Source organism: Rhagoletis zephyria, unplaced genomic scaffold, assembly GCF_001687245.7.
Source record: "Rhagoletis zephyria isolate East Lansing unplaced genomic scaffold, Rhagoletis_zephyria_1.1 Rzeph_scaffold_03192, whole genome shotgun sequence".
Lineage (NCBI taxonomy): Eukaryota > Metazoa > Arthropoda > Insecta > Diptera > Tephritidae > Rhagoletis > Rhagoletis zephyria.
In genome coordinates, this window is record NW_016160275.1 from 36,970 (window position 1) to 53,786 (window position 16,817).

The 16,817-nt window shown below is 34.5% G+C and overlaps 1 protein-coding gene across 2 annotated transcripts in view; it reads left to right on the forward strand.

Moving 5' to 3' along the window:
* LOC108368569 (aldose 1-epimerase-like) overlaps positions 1-14,163 on the forward strand; it is a 29,791-nt gene extending 15,628 nt beyond the window's left edge. The window contains exons 6-8 of one of the 2 annotated variants that reach the window (XM_017623442.1): positions 10,808-10,897; positions 13,798-13,963; positions 14,019-14,065. In XM_017623442.1, coding sequence (XP_017478931.1) covers positions 10,808-10,897; positions 13,798-13,944 — 237 coding nt within the window. In that variant the 3' untranslated portion in view covers positions 13,945-13,963; positions 14,019-14,065. Of the gene's footprint in view, positions 1-10,807; positions 10,898-13,797 lie in introns of both variants that reach the window. The other variant, XM_017623441.1, reaches the window with a different exon arrangement.
* The last annotated feature ends 2,654 nt before the right edge of the window (positions 14,164-16,817 follow it).

Genomic DNA, 16,817 nt, shown 5'->3' on the forward strand with positions numbered 1-16,817 from the left:
TTTTTTAAAAATTCTAAAAAATCAACCGTAATTTTTAGCCATTTGAAAATTGTACTTTATTCTACTAGAATTCAATGGGCTACAAAACTGCATACTCAGAATTTTATTTAAAAGCCGAAATTTTTACGAAAATTCGTTGAATTTTTTTTTTAATTGCATAAATTTTTAAGGCAGTGTCACTCGATTGGTACATTTGTACAGTTATGTGCATTTTTTATATTTGGCTATTGGTAAAAACAATTTTTTTTTTAGTTAGAAGCTTGGTAGCAATCTTGTATTGAAAAATTTCAACAAATTATATTTCGTGATTAGGATAAAGAAAAATATTTGGGTATTCAGAAAATTGGGATACGATTTGCACCAAATTTCGGCGAATTTCACATCGTGTGACACTGCCTTTAAACTTGTATATATACGGATGTTGGTAAAGAAACTAACCAAAATTAAATAACAACAAAAATAATATTTAAAAAATTTGGTGCGGCTATAATTTTTTCGACTACTGTACATAAGTTGACTATGATTACTCGGCCGAGCTATCATAGTAGCACAATGCCAAACATATTTGACTTACAAACAAAATACGGGCAGGAATTTCAAAATTTCAACCCTGTTTGTGTGAAATATTTTTTTATAATCAGTATTTTTTTTTAATCAATCTACATACATATGTATGTTGAAAACAAGTGAGAATAAAAAAAGATTTTGTCAGAACGAACTGAAGAAATAGCATTTTAAATTCCACAATAGATCATCAAAGCGGTCAGTAGTGGCTCGCCAGGGGGGTGGTGGTCTACAAGAATGTGGGAGGAACTCTCCGTCTTAGGAAATGGAAAGAGGGCATAAAAAGTTGTTCTAGTTTTCCAAACGGAACTCAGCAATCCCTCAGAAAAAACTCGGCATAACAGATTTATCTTTACTAAAAGCAGGTTTCATTATTAAGAAATATAACATTAGAAAATAAATATTTCTTAGCCATCAACTTACAAAGATCCTTCATAATTTTGTTCTACGTAAAATTTGCTTAATTGGTTGAACTGACAAATAATTAACTAATTTGCTCCATCTTTTTCGTCTAGGTACGTAAAAAAGTATTTCTATCCAAATCATTAAATTCTATTTTATTAATATTTTAATGGACAAAACTAATATGAAGTTACTTCGTTATTATTATGAACAAAAAACAAAATTATACAGCAACGCTAACTATTCATGCAAATGACCTGCCCACACGAGCAAAATGCGCAGTCGGCAACAACAACTATTTAAGTACACTTTTACACAATTTCCTTGTTAACTGCTAAAATTTTTCATTGTTGTTTGTTTGTTTGTAGTTCTTTTCATTTGTATGAGCAAACAAACATCAGACACACACACACACACACACACCCATTTACGCACCCGCTACATACACATGTATGTACACATGCATCGCACGCCTGAGTGGTACACTCAATTAGCCAGCGATGTGGCAGCAACCGCAATTGAGCAACTTTTCAAAGCTCAAATTCAAAAATGAGCTGCAGTATGGAACAACTTTATTGTGTTCGGCATGTGTAAGTGTACGCGCGTATGTATATGCATATGTATGCAAATGAAAATAAGTTAACACGCATTTGTGACCCTGCAGGAATTTTATATATAACTATAAGTTAGCTTGAAGTTGTAGTTCCTCCTCCTGCTCAGTTTTCATACAAGAAATGTTTGCGTATTTTCATTTGACCACTCCGTATTTCTTATTTATCCACCGATTTTCCTCATGAGTAACTTGATTTTTTTTTGTAACAGAACAGGCTTTAGTACAAATGCCAAAATTTGGCACAGATTTTTTTTTAATTTTTCTTCTGTTAATGTTTGATTTTTTTTTCATTTTTTGATTAAAAAAAAGAAAAATCTGGAATGATTAATTAATTTGTCGGAAACTATAAGCCATATCGGAAAGTGATGTATATACGGTTTATGGAGAATTTAATTTGCTTTCATTTGCCGTATTTTATATTAAAATTTTTAAATTGGTTCCTAAGATATACGTGTCTAAAAGGAACCAATTTTTGCTATAACGGTAAATTGCAAATATCTCGAAAACGTATCCATACATAGGAATTGTATAGTGGCATACATAGAACATTTTTGTTGTAAACCAGTGTAATTTGAGTTAGGAAGTTTTTTTTACACAGAAGTTGGGTAAAATGAGTACCTTACAAATTAACAAATTTTTTAAATTTTTTTTTTTAGAATTTTTTTGAGTATGCAGTTTTGCAGTAGTCAATTTTAGTATAATAAAGTGCAAGGTTTAAGCTACCGCAAAACTGGCGTTAATTTTTTTTTTTAATTTTCTGCATGTTCAAAAAAATTCTATAAAATTTTAAAAAATTTGTAAATTTGTAATATTGAGTAAAAAAAAAATTTATAACTCAAATTATTCTAGAGTGCCGTAATACTATACTTAAATATTGCGCAATACTTAGAGTTACCATTGTCATTTTTTTAATTTTTTTTTGAGATGGCACATTTTCAAAAACTAATTTAGTTTGTCAAACAATTTCTATGTAAAAACAGCTAACTAAAAGCGGGTTATTTTTATCAATTGATATATTTTTCTGCAGGGTAGTTTTTGAATAAATATGTACATACATAAGTATATACCCCGGCAGGAGATTCTCTAGTCCAAAAATATTTCAAGATGGGTTCCTTTTTTCACAACCCTATTTCCCGCTCAATCTCCGAACAACGGCTTCAACTGTCTACTTTATAATGGAAGTGTCATTGGCGGTGGGCAGTTGCCCCATAAGCATTCCAATGAATATATATCTCGTTCGTTGGAGATTGTTGTAGCCGAGCGACCCGTATGCCGATGTTGCGCTGTCTTGTCCGTGCACATTGATGCTTGCACCATTCGTTAGATTCCAATTTTTTACACTTCATCTGCCAGCATAGATCGTATCTTTTTAAGTATCCAGTGTCCTGCATCGCATTACAAAGCAACCAGTCCAGGTGTTGTTCTGTTAGATACAATCTCTGAACTAGTAACTTAATTTCTTTGGAACATTTGCTAACTGCAGGGTATGTATGTACGTTTATGCACGTTCCATTTGTTTCCCAGCGTTGCTGACCACTTCGATAGCGGGATGAGTGCTGCCAGAAAGTCGAAAACTTTCGTAAAGTGTTGTTTGATTTGCGCATTGAGGAAAGAACAACAACTAAAATTCACGCTTCCGCTGGCAAATAAACATTAAAACAATAAGCTTTGAGGGCAGTAAAAGCAGAAATTAAAAAAAAAAAAATTAAAATTAAAAGGATAACGACTGAGCAGTGAGAGAAGGCTTGTAACAAAAAAAAAAAAACGAAAAATGCCTAATGAAGTCAGGAATTGCCAACACTTATAAACATAAAACTGTTGTTTAGCAGTAAAAGTTAATCAAAAAAAAAAAAACGTTACATAAATGAAAGCTTAAAAGAGTAGTTACTAATATTCAGAGGAGGAGGCAGCTGTGGTGTAGTGGTTAGACGTGCGCGTCACCATTCCGTAGGGCCGTAGTAGGATATCAAAGCCCAAGCAATGCCCTTCATTCAAAATTACTCAAAATTGGTTAAACGGTTAACGGCCTTTATACACATACTGCAGAAATTCATGTACCGATCTTTGAAGTACAACTCGAGGTTTCATGGATTAATCACCAAATACCGATGGGCACTGACTCTAGCAGTAGAAATGAAGTTGAGGAAAACACCTTTAAATCCAAGTCGCTTGAATACTACAGCCAAATAAAAATTTCCAAAATCAGACTAAGGCTCTACGGGACAAATCCTCTATGTTCTCTTTCTTCCTTTTTGGAGTATTTTCATCCATTGTATGACTTGGCCTAGCCAGCGTAGCCGTTGTAGCCTTAATCCGCTGCATTGTTAACGTTCATACAGCTCATCATTGCAACGTTTCAGGTACTCGTATCTAAAAGCATACGCCAGATGAGGCGGCGTTTGGAGTTTTCGAAAGAAATATTCTGGCAAAGATTTATCTCATTGGCGATGGCGAATACCGCTTACGATAGAACGGTGAGCTGTATGAGCTTTACAACGAAGCGAATTAAAATCCAGCGGCTATGTCATATCGTACGAATGGACAGAAATGCGCCAGCTCTGAAAATATTCAACTCGAAACCCGCTGGTGGCAGCAGAGGAACAGGGAGGCCCCCACTGCAAGACTAGGAGGAGAAGGACTTGGCTTCACTTGGTATATAAAGTGTGAATTCGCCCGAACTTATCCTTTTTACTTGATTTTTTTTTAACGCTTCACACACAGCGGGTGCATTTTTCCAGTTTTGGCAGTGTGAGATCTTCGGTGTAATATTTCGTTCTGACAATTGGACAGTTGACAATTCTATCTAAAAGTAACAGGCATTGTTGAGAAAAATAGTATTTTATATGGCCAGACGGTAGATGACCATCGTTCCCCGTCATTTTTTCGCCTTGGGGATGGCTGAGAGAATACCGAGAGTACTCCTTCTTAATTTTGTGTGGTGTCTTCTTGAATTCATTTTAAATTCTATATGACAAGTAATAGTGTCGGTAAGGCGTCCATCGTAGCCGAATAGGTCCAGTGGTCTTGGGTTCAAGAACAGGGCAGCTGTATTAGAAGAATTCCAATATTCATTCTACTTAAAAGAAAAATAAAAATTTCGTCAATGTTTATCTCTTTTCCTATAAATATACCTTTTTTTTGTTAAATAACATAGAGTTGAATCGATAAAATCATAAAAATAAATTTGACCACATACAAAATTTTACATACCCTAAATAGTGCATAGACAAAACTTTTAGCTTATAGATTGGAGAAGAAAACACAAAAAGGAACCAGCAGAAGTCGGTTATTTCTGTCAAATCCAGCATGTGGAGTTAAAGAACTTAAGTAGTTTCAGTAGGTTTGTATAGTAACTTCTCCAGTAAAACATTGCAGCCAGAGCGTAAAAGCAAAATAGAGCGTAAAATTAAGAAGAAGAGAAAACTAGCAGAAAAAGTTACTGAACGCAAAGCTAGTAAAAACTTGCAAGTGAATAGTACTTGCACCCTTTTGATATTCTGCTGTAAACATTTTACTATTTATAAATCAGTTTTAAACCCTTTGCTTTACACACAAGCACTTACACAGTATAGTACATCATTAAAAATTTGATTTCCACTCATTTTACTTTTGTTTGTGCTAAACCAATTCAACAAATGGCGGCTTTTGACATTTATTCTTCTTCTTCTTCTGCTAGCTAATTTCTGCTAGTAAAAATTTCACTAGCAAGAATTTGCAGCTCTCCCGTGTTGTTACGCTCTCGATTCAGTGCTCTCTTGCAAATTTTTTGGGTTATCATACACTTTTCCAGTAAAAAATTGCAGGTTCCAGTACAAATTAGTACTGACTATTGGGTACTATACAAACCTAGTGTGTTAATATCACTTTGTGTGTTAAAACGCCTGATTCTAGTCTTACATAGTGCTGGGCAATTGCAGAACAGATATTCCACCGTTTCATCTGCATCCGATGAATTCCAGCTACGACAAGAGATATTGTGTTCCAGTCCCAGTCTTGTAGCATATATTCCTACGGCACAGTGCCCCGCGTAAATGACAGTTAGTAGAGATAAAACCCTCCTGTTGAATTTGATGAGAAAAGCAGTGCGTTTTGCGAATTAGTGGGCCACAGACGCCTGCAGACCCTATAGGATCGTAGGCCTTACCACCTGCTATTAGCTACCTTTTTCCAGTGCTAACAGATACAACTCTTGATATAGCCCGTTCCTGGCTAGCTCTACTGCCATCTCCATTGCCATGAGTTCTGCTGTACCCCGACACCCAGATCAGTGCAACGACAAGCCCATCAGCTAAAACTGCAACGTACTCTCTGCACTATTTTATTGAGCTGTATGTGATGCTTGCAGAGCCAAGTGACTTGATCGCTCACTGGCTATCCGAGAAAATAGCAAGGCTGGTCCCGGCAAGCTTTGAGGCTAAAATTATTTTGCACGCCTTTTTGATAGCAAAGACCTCTGCAATTTAGAGGTCAGCTGTAAAAAATTCACGCCCCTAAGCCACAATCCATTTTTGAGCCGTCCGTAAAAATAACTTTTACCTAGTATGATTACTCGAAACCGATTTCATATTACAGCGAACTTATTTCAGAATGCTCAGAACATTGTATTTTCTTTCTTCTAATTGCTAGTGATGTGTTGAGTGGCTGATATATGATTTACTTGCTTTCGGATTCTCAAAAAAGTAAGTCCACTTTCCAGTACTATTTGTCGTAATTTGTTTTTTTTTTTACCTGTTGCACTTCGGAGTTAAAATATTTACATGTGTGTATGTATATGTCAGCACGTAGTAATACATGGCAACGCTCAATTTCCTCAAACGAGGAAATCTCTTATGAAACACTTCACACCTAATCCTTACTCACTTCGCACTTCACGCCCACTAATCGCATTACCAACGAGTGTGCACGTGTTTGATAACCAAACAGAGCTTCGGTTCGCCATGCACTCGGTTGCTGCATGTGTGTGCATGAAGGAAAATGCTTTTCGTTGGCAGTGTGAGTGCTTGTACAACCAAAATATCTTTAAAATTCAATTAGAACGCATTGTTTTACTAAATAATTTAATTAAGTGGCTGCAAAATGGGCAAATGAGTGCAAAAAAAATATTAGAGCTTTTCTTCTTAGCATGCTGTGCTTTATTACAAAAACAAAAGCTATCGGTAGCAGCAGCACATACCACCATCACACACTTAAACACATATGAGTAAATTCTTGCAGGCGAACAGAGTATTTTATGATTGTGTGCTATTTCCGCTTCCGTTGCACAATATTTGTCGCTTAATTGTATGTATATGTGTGCGTGCGTTTGTGCGGTTTGTATTTAAGCACTCGAGCGTGCGTGCAACAGGACGCTTTTATGCACTCAAGCAACGAAATAGTTTTGTTAGCTGAAAAGTGGACATTATTATGACTGGCACGTGCTTATGCTGCAGAGCAAAAAAGTTAAAGCGCACTTTCTCCTTCTCTACCCCTTCTTCTGTCTGTTTCGAGCTCTCAGCGTTTTTTTTTTTTGTCAAAAAGCCAGTCAAATGTATACAATAATAATAAAAACAAAATAGTAAAAGCACAGCTTCAAGAAACATTGAATTGCGAAAACCAGCAATTGCAGTTCGCCTTTGCTGCAATTTTAAGAAAAAAATGCAGAATGCAGAAAAACCCAGTGAAATGCTGACTACACTAGCAAGCGAGTCAAGTGTTTGCTTTTGAACCGATTTTTATTTTTGTTTTTGCTTGCCTTGCTGCATTTTGCTTCTTTTTTTTTTGTGTGACCCAAAGCATTGTTTTTCGCTGGCCCATCGCTATTGTGTTCGTACAGCTGCTGTACTGTTGCTGCTGCAGGGCTATTCATTAGGAAAACATGTGTCTTGTGTGCGAAGTAACGCACACACACAGCTAGTTATTTGCTTATACATACTTGCATATATATATGTGCCCTGCAGAAAAAAACAGTCAAAGGTAATAAATAAAAAACTAAAAAAAAAATTGTTTTTCTTTTTGATATTTTATGTCCAAAAGTAGTTGGTTACCAGTTAGTTGACTTCTAATGCAGTGGTAACTACCCTTGGCACACTTTCCTCAAAAAAAATGTGTAGAAAATAGTGACCTTTAGTTCATTCGCAATCAACTTCAAGTTAACTTATAGTTAGATACATTTCCTGCAGGGTATGTTTGTGCAGAGAAAGCACAGCATGCGAGTCAAGTGATACGCATATAATAGTAGAATACACCATCATTGACTCACATGTATTAAAATGGTTGTATGAATACAAAAAGTAGCCGCATATGTGGACTCGTAAAATTCCGTGTGTTTGCATTTTTTGTTTGGCACACCGTTTGAGGCACGCTGTCTACGTATCGTATGCGTTACACCAACGTGCAACTTAAAAGGATATCCCACATATGTTTGTATATAAATGCTTACATTGGTACATGCATATGGATATACATATGTACATACATAAATATTCCTGCAGGGAAACCTCGAACTAGTGAACAAAATTTCAAGCTCCGTACTAGATATTTGACGCCAAAAACGAACCAGTTCGAAAGTAACTAGATCCCCTCCAGTTCGAAAGCAGCGAAATGTTGTACTTGAAAAAAACTATTTCACTTTAATTTTCCATTTTTTCTTATAATTTTATTTTGGTGCAAGAAGCAAGAACAATTAGAAAGATCGAACTACCTTTTTGACTTCTAAGTGTTTCTGTTTAGTTATACGCAAAATCGCCAAATCAAAAATAGTCACAGAAAATGTGATAAGTCTCACAGAATAAACAAAAAAAATGGTCTTAATATAAATCTATATCTAAGGTGACGTATTTGCAGCGGGGGCCAATTGACACTTCGTAGGACATCGCGATTCTAAACTCGCCCGTTGCTAACATACAACCAGTTCGGCATTAGTGCGTTGAACCACAGGGTATACTACATATGCATAAATACGCATTGCCAATGTGCCTTTTGTTTTGGTGACTTTTTTTATTCGTCTTACTTTTTCTATAGTCAAAGCAATGAAAATACATTAGAAACTGCAATTGCAATTTGTATTGATTGTGCATCAGGTCGTATGAGTATTACTTTAACATATTTATATATGTAGTACATGCTCACTAAGGTGTCTCAAAACATAAGGAAGAAATTGTCAGGTATCTGAACTGCTTCGTCTGCGATGGGCGCTAGTTGAACTCCGACAAACACTTCCACGGGTTAAGAGTTCGAAAAGTGATAGAGGTCTGTCGATAAACACCGTTGTCAGTACAATGTCCGCCCCAGTAGTTGTACGATGTACATAGTCCGTTAGTTCGTAGGTTAGAAATGTGAGAAAGCTCTGATGTTTTTACCTAACAATGCTAAGACTTGTATCAGGGTGAAATTTCCATTAAGTGATGGTAGATAAGGCCAAACATCGAGAAGCCAAACATCGGGAAGGAAGGAAGCTGTAGATCTTGTCGAGTAAAACAACAGAGAGCAAAAGAGAAAGTACCTGTAGTGACTGAGTTATTTAACTTTTCCTGAAAACCGACTTCAAAATATTGCGGTTCACTACAAGGAGAAAGTGATGTTGTATTTAAAAAACGGTTAAGGCAATATTTTGAGTTGATTAGCGAAAAATTTTATTTTTTTTTCAAGAGCTATAATTCTATTGAGAAATAAGCGTAGCATTTGGTTTATAAAGTGAATTGGCCATTACGTAGATATCTGTTAGTGGTATAAGCAATATTTTACGTTAAAATAGAGTACTCAAATAGATGGCATTGGCGTACCATTACTTTTGGTTCCATATATTATTTGCTTTTAGAAATTTGATAAAATACGTATTTTGTCAGGAATATTATGCAAGTATCATGAAGTAATATAAAAACAAATAAAATTCTAACTTTCGTCCAGATGGATTTGCGATTCGAACCACTGTTTGGCTTGAGCCCAGGCCCTGATGAGTGGTAGCATGCAGTGCTAGTCACCACAGCGGCCGCCATTGGATATGATTGAAAAACTCATACTCACTCTCAGAGCAAGTTCGTAATAAAAAAAGTTCGAAGTTTTCACATTACTTGTGCCAAAGCGAAATCAAAAGCATGTATGCATAGTGAATTTCCCGAAAGAAAATTTTCCTGGTACACTCTAATGCTCAAGAACATATACATAAATGAATGTGCATTTGAATGTGCTCATGATATTGCATTTTAAATGCATTGCAAAACGTTTGCTTTATCGAACGTGTTGCTGCATATCAGTGTGTGTGTGTGTTTTATCTTCAAATTCTATAAATATTTTTTGTTCATGCACACAAATTCACTAGTACATATGTATACACATGCAAACATAAATAGCTTTATAATAATTATTTTCGTATTAAACCATAACTGCAGGCGGAAAGTATTAAATTTGCATTTCAAAAATTCTACAATGCGATATGAAACTCAGTTTTTTGATTGTTGTGTGTGTGTGTTTTTTTTTTTGGTTTACCAACCATTTAATGTCGCTCTCTTTTGCAACATTCAACATAGAAATTGCATTTAATTTACACAGACAATAGATATTTTAATTGAATGCAGTCAAGGGCAAAATAAATGGGAGTAGATGGTTTTTTATATTTGTAAAAATGCAAATGTATTTTTTTTCTTATTTATAATGTAAAATTTATGCTTTTTTTTGGTACTTCACTATCGCATTGCTTGAAAAAATGACATTACGAAGCTTAGGATCGATTGCAAAGCTTTAAAGTGTAAAAAATTTTCTATATTTTAAAGTAAACGTAATAAATAATATGACTTTTAAGTTAAGGCGTGGGAGTAAACATATCAGCTGGCTGTATAAGGTGCTACGGGACGTATGCGTAACATTCACAACAATGGGTAAATGAGTACGAGATGTTATTTTGATTTTGTTTAGTATATATTTTTTAAGTTTTCATTTAAATACAATCATCTCACTTTCAGCATTTAAGTTTAATTCTATTTAAATTCTAGAACGTATTATGTGGTGTGAATTTTTGTAATTTTATTAGTGTTAAAAACATACTATTTGTTATGCATGTGAAATGTATGTATATACATAAATTACTGATGCCCCAATGTGGTAAATCAAATCAAGTCTAGAGTACTTTTACACAAATCTTTACTTTCATGCAGCTTATGCACATCATTAATAAGCATTTATGAATTATAGTACTTGCGCATATTTTCCATTACTTATTCATGTAATATATTACGTTTAATTCTCTTTTCACAGAAACCCCTTATCGGCAGAAGCAATGCACGCTACTGCAAACATGGCGCCTTTTGTCTCGAGACACAAGTTTATCCCGACGCACCGAATCACGTGAGTTCAATAGCTACTACAAAAAAAAAATGGACGCAAAGTATTACACAAACGTACCAACTACTACTAACCCTACTGTAAAAGCCACTACGTATTTAGTTCTGAACTGGCATGCAACTATAACCCAGTCAATCTGGCATAGGGTGTGCCCTGAAATAATTCCCCAATGGAAAGACAATCCTACCTTTTGGCTTGGAAAAATTATGCTGATTAAAAAAAACGAAATGTCCCACCCTAGAATTTGACTGGAAATATTTTTAATAAATGAAAAAAATATTGACAACTAGCGCATCGCTTCAAATATCACGGACGATTTGTTTCTCATCATCCTAAGATGGAAGAAATATTCCTTTATAGAGATACAAAATGCTCAAAATAACTGCAGTAAAAATTTTACGCTGCCACTAAACATTTTCGAATAGTCAATTGCTGCTGTTTTTTTTCGTATTTAGTTGGATCAAACGCGCGAATACATGGCGTATGAGTAACATTATTTCCATTTCATTTGTATTTCAGACAAAAATACAAATAAAAAAATAATAACTGAATTTAAGTATCGATAAGGCGAAAGTGATTATTCACAGCGCAATTCTCACTCCAGTTAACAAATATCCTCCATTGTAAAACGATGAACGAGAAACAAACTGTCAGTAATATTAGCAACGATGTGCTAGCTGCCAATAGTTTTTAATTAATTGAAAATATTTTATGCCAAATTGAGAGAAAGGACATTTCGCTATTTTAATCTATATAATTTCCTTTTTTATCCATTGGGGAATTATTTCGAGCTCAAGTGCCAGATTGACTGATCTATCAGTAGACTTGGCGGTTAACTGGTTCGTTTTATATAGTGGGTCATGTTTAAAGTCTCCGCGGATTTTGGACAAATTTTTGAAAAAAAATCAATTTTAATCAAGTACATATTAGCGAATATTATCAATGACCTTTTACCATTCTTCGAGTGGCGTCACAGTTCCTTCGGAGTAGAAAATTTTCGTCTTAGCATGCGTACACTAGCAATCCTGCAGGAAATATATCTAACTATAAGTGAACTTTGAGTTTATTAGGAAGGAACTAAAGGTCACTATTATTTGTATATTTCCTTTGAGTAAAGCTAACTATATTTCTATGGCGATGACCGCGAAATAGTCAAGGGTGGTTACCTCTGCATTTGATGTAACTAACTACTTTTGGACATAAAATATCAATACGAAAAACAAAATATTTTTTTTTATTTTTTAATTTACTTTTTTATTTATTTTTTATTTACTTTATTTTATTACATTTCATATATATTTACATACTCTGCTGTAGGTGGTCCCCCATATTCGAACTCCGTCGGACATAACTTCCAAATGATAATATGAAATTTTGATCTTATTTTTATTTGTCCTCAATTCGAAAAAGTATTTTTGAAGTGCTGGATATTTTAATAGAAACGCGTTTAAAGAAAATAATCTCCCAATTGCGTCTGCATTACTCCTGCATTACTTTTCAACTAGTTGCAAGTTAGTTTTTTATAGCTAACTACAAGTCATATATTTTATAGAAATTCCGCAAAAAGGCTAACTACAAGTGGGTTATTTTTTATCAATCGATATTTTTTTTCTGCAGGGAAATGCAAACTAATTCACTGCTAACGTCGCAACAGTTTGTTAGCTGCGCATACACGACTTGTACGTGAGAGCCGGGTAGCTCTCGGAGACTCCCGTGTGCACCACTGGTGTAGACCAAGTGATTTTCACATAATTAATTATACTTAAATCTATAAATTTTGCATCTACCATTTAATTGCCTTTTCGTCTTTGCTTTGACACTGCGACCCTTCGCGACATCCATATTTTCGAACTGGTCAGCTTTTGCATCGGTTAAGTACAGTTAACTAACTAGTCAGCCTTCACCTAAGCTTGTACCAATTAGTCACTCGAATGTTTTAAAGACTGTTTTGGCTTTTCACTGCAGGGAATATATTGCACATATATACATATGTACATGCGAATTTGCGATATTTGTGCGCATTCTCCTTTAAAGACTCGCAGCACACGTCAGAGCAGAGCGAAGCGACTGACAGTGACAAGCTAAAAGACCAGTGTGATTGTGGCAGCTGCACAAATGAATGAATGAAGAAATACCGAGAAGTATAGATGAGAAAGAATAAAATACTAACTGTACAAGAATTAAAAGAAACCTTAAGGCAGCACAGCCAAATGATAGAACAATTCACAATACTGAAATGAAATGAGCGCACGAAAATTTACGCAAAGTCAAGATAAAGGATCGGAGTCAAGAAAGGATATGAAGGCATACGCCTCAGACCACAACGAACTAAATAGCTTGGCGAAATAAAACGAAAAGGAAATCAAAGTCGTGCAACAGGAGAAGCAAAAGTTTAACAAAGCCGATTCAATAACAATAGCGTAACAGCCTATCAATATACACAGATAAATATTTATTTGTACATAGGCAAAATTGTTGGCAAACGAACTATTTATTTACAAATAATTTTCGTATGCTGCTATGAGTATGCAGAGATTTCGAATTGCTTTCAATCTTGCCATTTGAAGTGAAGAAATAACTAAACTGTATCTTTTGCCTATCTGCGTGGTAAATTTGTGAAAATTATAATATTTATGTACATATACTATATATGCGTAAATTCAAGTATCAAAGGAATTTACACAAACAGCTTTGTTCATGGATGAATTTCAAAAGTGCACTAACTCAATATTTTGCATTTCCTAGAATTTAAGAAACTTTACAAATGAACTATGAAAACATTTTCTTCACTTTCGTGGCTTTATTTAACTACTAATTTTGTAATACGGTTTCTACTCTGATTTTTATTCATAATGAGCTTTTGCGAATTTGTTTCCAAAATAATAAAAAGTTATCTTTTTCAGGCAAATTTTCCTGAAATTATTTTGAGACCTGGTCAAATATACGAGCATATCGTTAACTACAAATTCGGTACGTGCAAAAAGACAGCACTAGAAGATGCAGGATCTATCGGAGAGGGAGAGGGCGCCTGTGGTGGACCTGAAGACTAAAATAAAGGAATAAACAAAAGTGAATAAATGATTTAAAAAAAGAAAAGATATATGTTTACTTATATTTTATTCAGCTACTGCCTTTCAACATTCGCAAATCAAAGCGCTCCAAATAGCAAAATAAAAAAAAAAAAATATAACGCAAAATTTACCTATACATACTACATGAATATTAAACACATAAGTATATTAAAACTTAATCAATTATATCGTTAAAAAAATTAAATAAATATGCGCTATATGTATATGTTGTTGCCTTTTTTGTCTATTTTAAAAAAGCGACCTTATGGCCTCTATCCTTTATTCCTTTTTAATTTGGTATGGAATGTCTAGATTTCAAGCTTCCCTTAAAAGTGGAATGTTTACATGAAATAATAATGACACAGTTCAAATTTAGCTTTGCACCAAATACGCGTCGACGCGTCCAGAACGATTTTTGCTTTTCTTGTACTCTCGTTGCTTTAAAAAAAAAATGTTTTTCAGAAAAAACTCACCCAGTGTAATGGAAAAACCCAGTCAGTTTGAACTTGAACAGCGAAAACTGACTAGCAAATACTGCTAGCCTTTAAAAGCCAATATTTTCTAAAACAGTAGTTTGGGAAGGAACACTAATAAAATTAACATGAGACCTGGATTCTATGCTTAACTGCGCAAAACCCCAAAAATGAACACTTGTGATCATAAATTTTGTAAGGACAAAATATCTCTGATTAAATTTTATTAAATCACTATTTTAGTAGAATTAGGTGTCGTTGCAGCTTAGGTCCACTTGCGCCTCTTTGAAATGCAGAACGTGCGTCAGGCAATGCGGCGAATGTTCGACGTCGCAAAGCTGCAGTCACAACAGACAGCCGAGAAGTTTCGCAATCGACTCTCAATCCTGCTTAAACTATCAACTCCTCACCACCTGCTTGCTTAGCACATCGCTCACCTCTGCCCTATTTGTTGACTAACTAAAGGTCTGATTATGGCAACTTAACTTTATTTAACGTAACTTAGAACGTTTACATGAAATAGACCTAGGCGTTGAGTTAAGTTACGTTAAGTTTCCCCTGTTCAAATATAAGCAACATCCATTTAAGAGAATTTTTAAGTGACAGCCTCTAAGTTACGTTAAGTTGTCATAATCAGGCCTTAAGAAATTATTAGCTTCCCAAAAAGCGCTCGAAAAGGTACCTACAAAAGCATCAGCAGCAGAATTATTATGTAGTCAAAAATCAGAGCCTGAGAAAATATTGTCTAAACTTTTCTCTCAAAAAGAGAAGTAATAAGGAGCCAGCAAAGGTTTTTTTTGAATATTTCAAAAATCTGTGGCAAAGCTAAGTTTTTGGTACATTTCACTATCCGCTCTAAACTCTTTTTTTCAGTCTCTGTCCAAGTTCTCTAGTAACCCAACTAAAATTGATTTATTTTATTTTATTATTATCCAGAAAATTATTATATTATTTATGCTTGCACTGATTTTGCGTCCTGTGTGTGTACATTTCCACCATTTTTTACAGATACTCAATATTACATTTTGCCTGTCACATCTTTGTAACTATTAATAATGGAAGAATCTTCATAACTGACAGCGATTGTAATTAAAATTGCCATTTACGCAAAATGCGAGTACCAACCAGCCTTTTATTTATATACTCTTTATTTATCTTCAGCGCAAAAGCTTGAGCTTAACTTATGTATTTATGTATGTACGTATTCTACTTGCTCATCATCGTTGTTATAGTATTTCGTATACAATTAAAACAATCGGAAGCCCGCTAACCATAATCCAATATTTAATTTCTTTTATGCTTTCATTGCTGTTTGCTTGCCCCTTTGGTAGTACCAGAATATTGTACGAGCAGACAAAGCGGCCAACCAAAGAGGCTGTAAAAGACATAAATGGTCATTCAACTTGGCAGGCATTCAATCAAAGCCGTCAGACAGTCAATCAGCGCATGGATTTCTCTTCAAGCAACGCTCTACTTCTTCCTTCTTTATTCAGTGCATTTACAAGTAACAACAAATCTTATGCGTATCAGGCTTTTCCACCTGACGATACACATAAATATTTTGCCATCGTGCCATTGGTTGCCAGTCAAATAATCTTTTTCGTCAACTTGCGCAGCCATCCAGCCATCCATCAGTTAATGATTCAATAAAACTTTTGACGCTTATAATTCCATTCATTCAAGTTGAGCCATTTATGCATTAAGCAGAGCATTCATCGATGTATGTATGTGTATGTATATGCATATACTTGTGGTCAGCTGATTAAGTAAAGCGACATTTTGACTGGTTTTGGCTATTTTTCTAATGTTTATATTTTTTTTTATAAAAGTTTGGCATTTTACCTAACCAGCGCCACATAAATCCACATTTCAAACTTCGCACAAAAATTATGAAAATTCAACAAACTTTAACATTTGCAGCCAAAAAATTTTTAACTTTTTATATATATGTTTTTTTTTATTTTATGGCCTTATAACAATTAAATTCAACAATTTTTATTGAGCTCGAGGCCGTTTTTTTATTGTGGACTTTTTATTTGTAATTTAGAGAAAAATTTTGAGTATGCAGTTTTGTAGCTGATTAAATTTTAGTAGGTTAAAGTGCAAATTTCAAGACGCTAGAAAATCGCGTTAATTTGTAGTAATTTTTTTTTTTTTGCTGATGGTGCTAGACATTTTTTCCCATACAAACAAAATTGTCGAGCCTACTTTACTTATATGGAAGAAAATGCACAACACCGTCAGCCAAAAAATTATTAAAACTCAACGCGATTTTTTAGCGTCTTGAAATTTGCACTTTAATCTACTAAAGCTAAAAAAAATTTTCTAGTTATAAATAAAATGCTTAAAATTTTTGAATGCAAAGGTTAAAATTTTGTG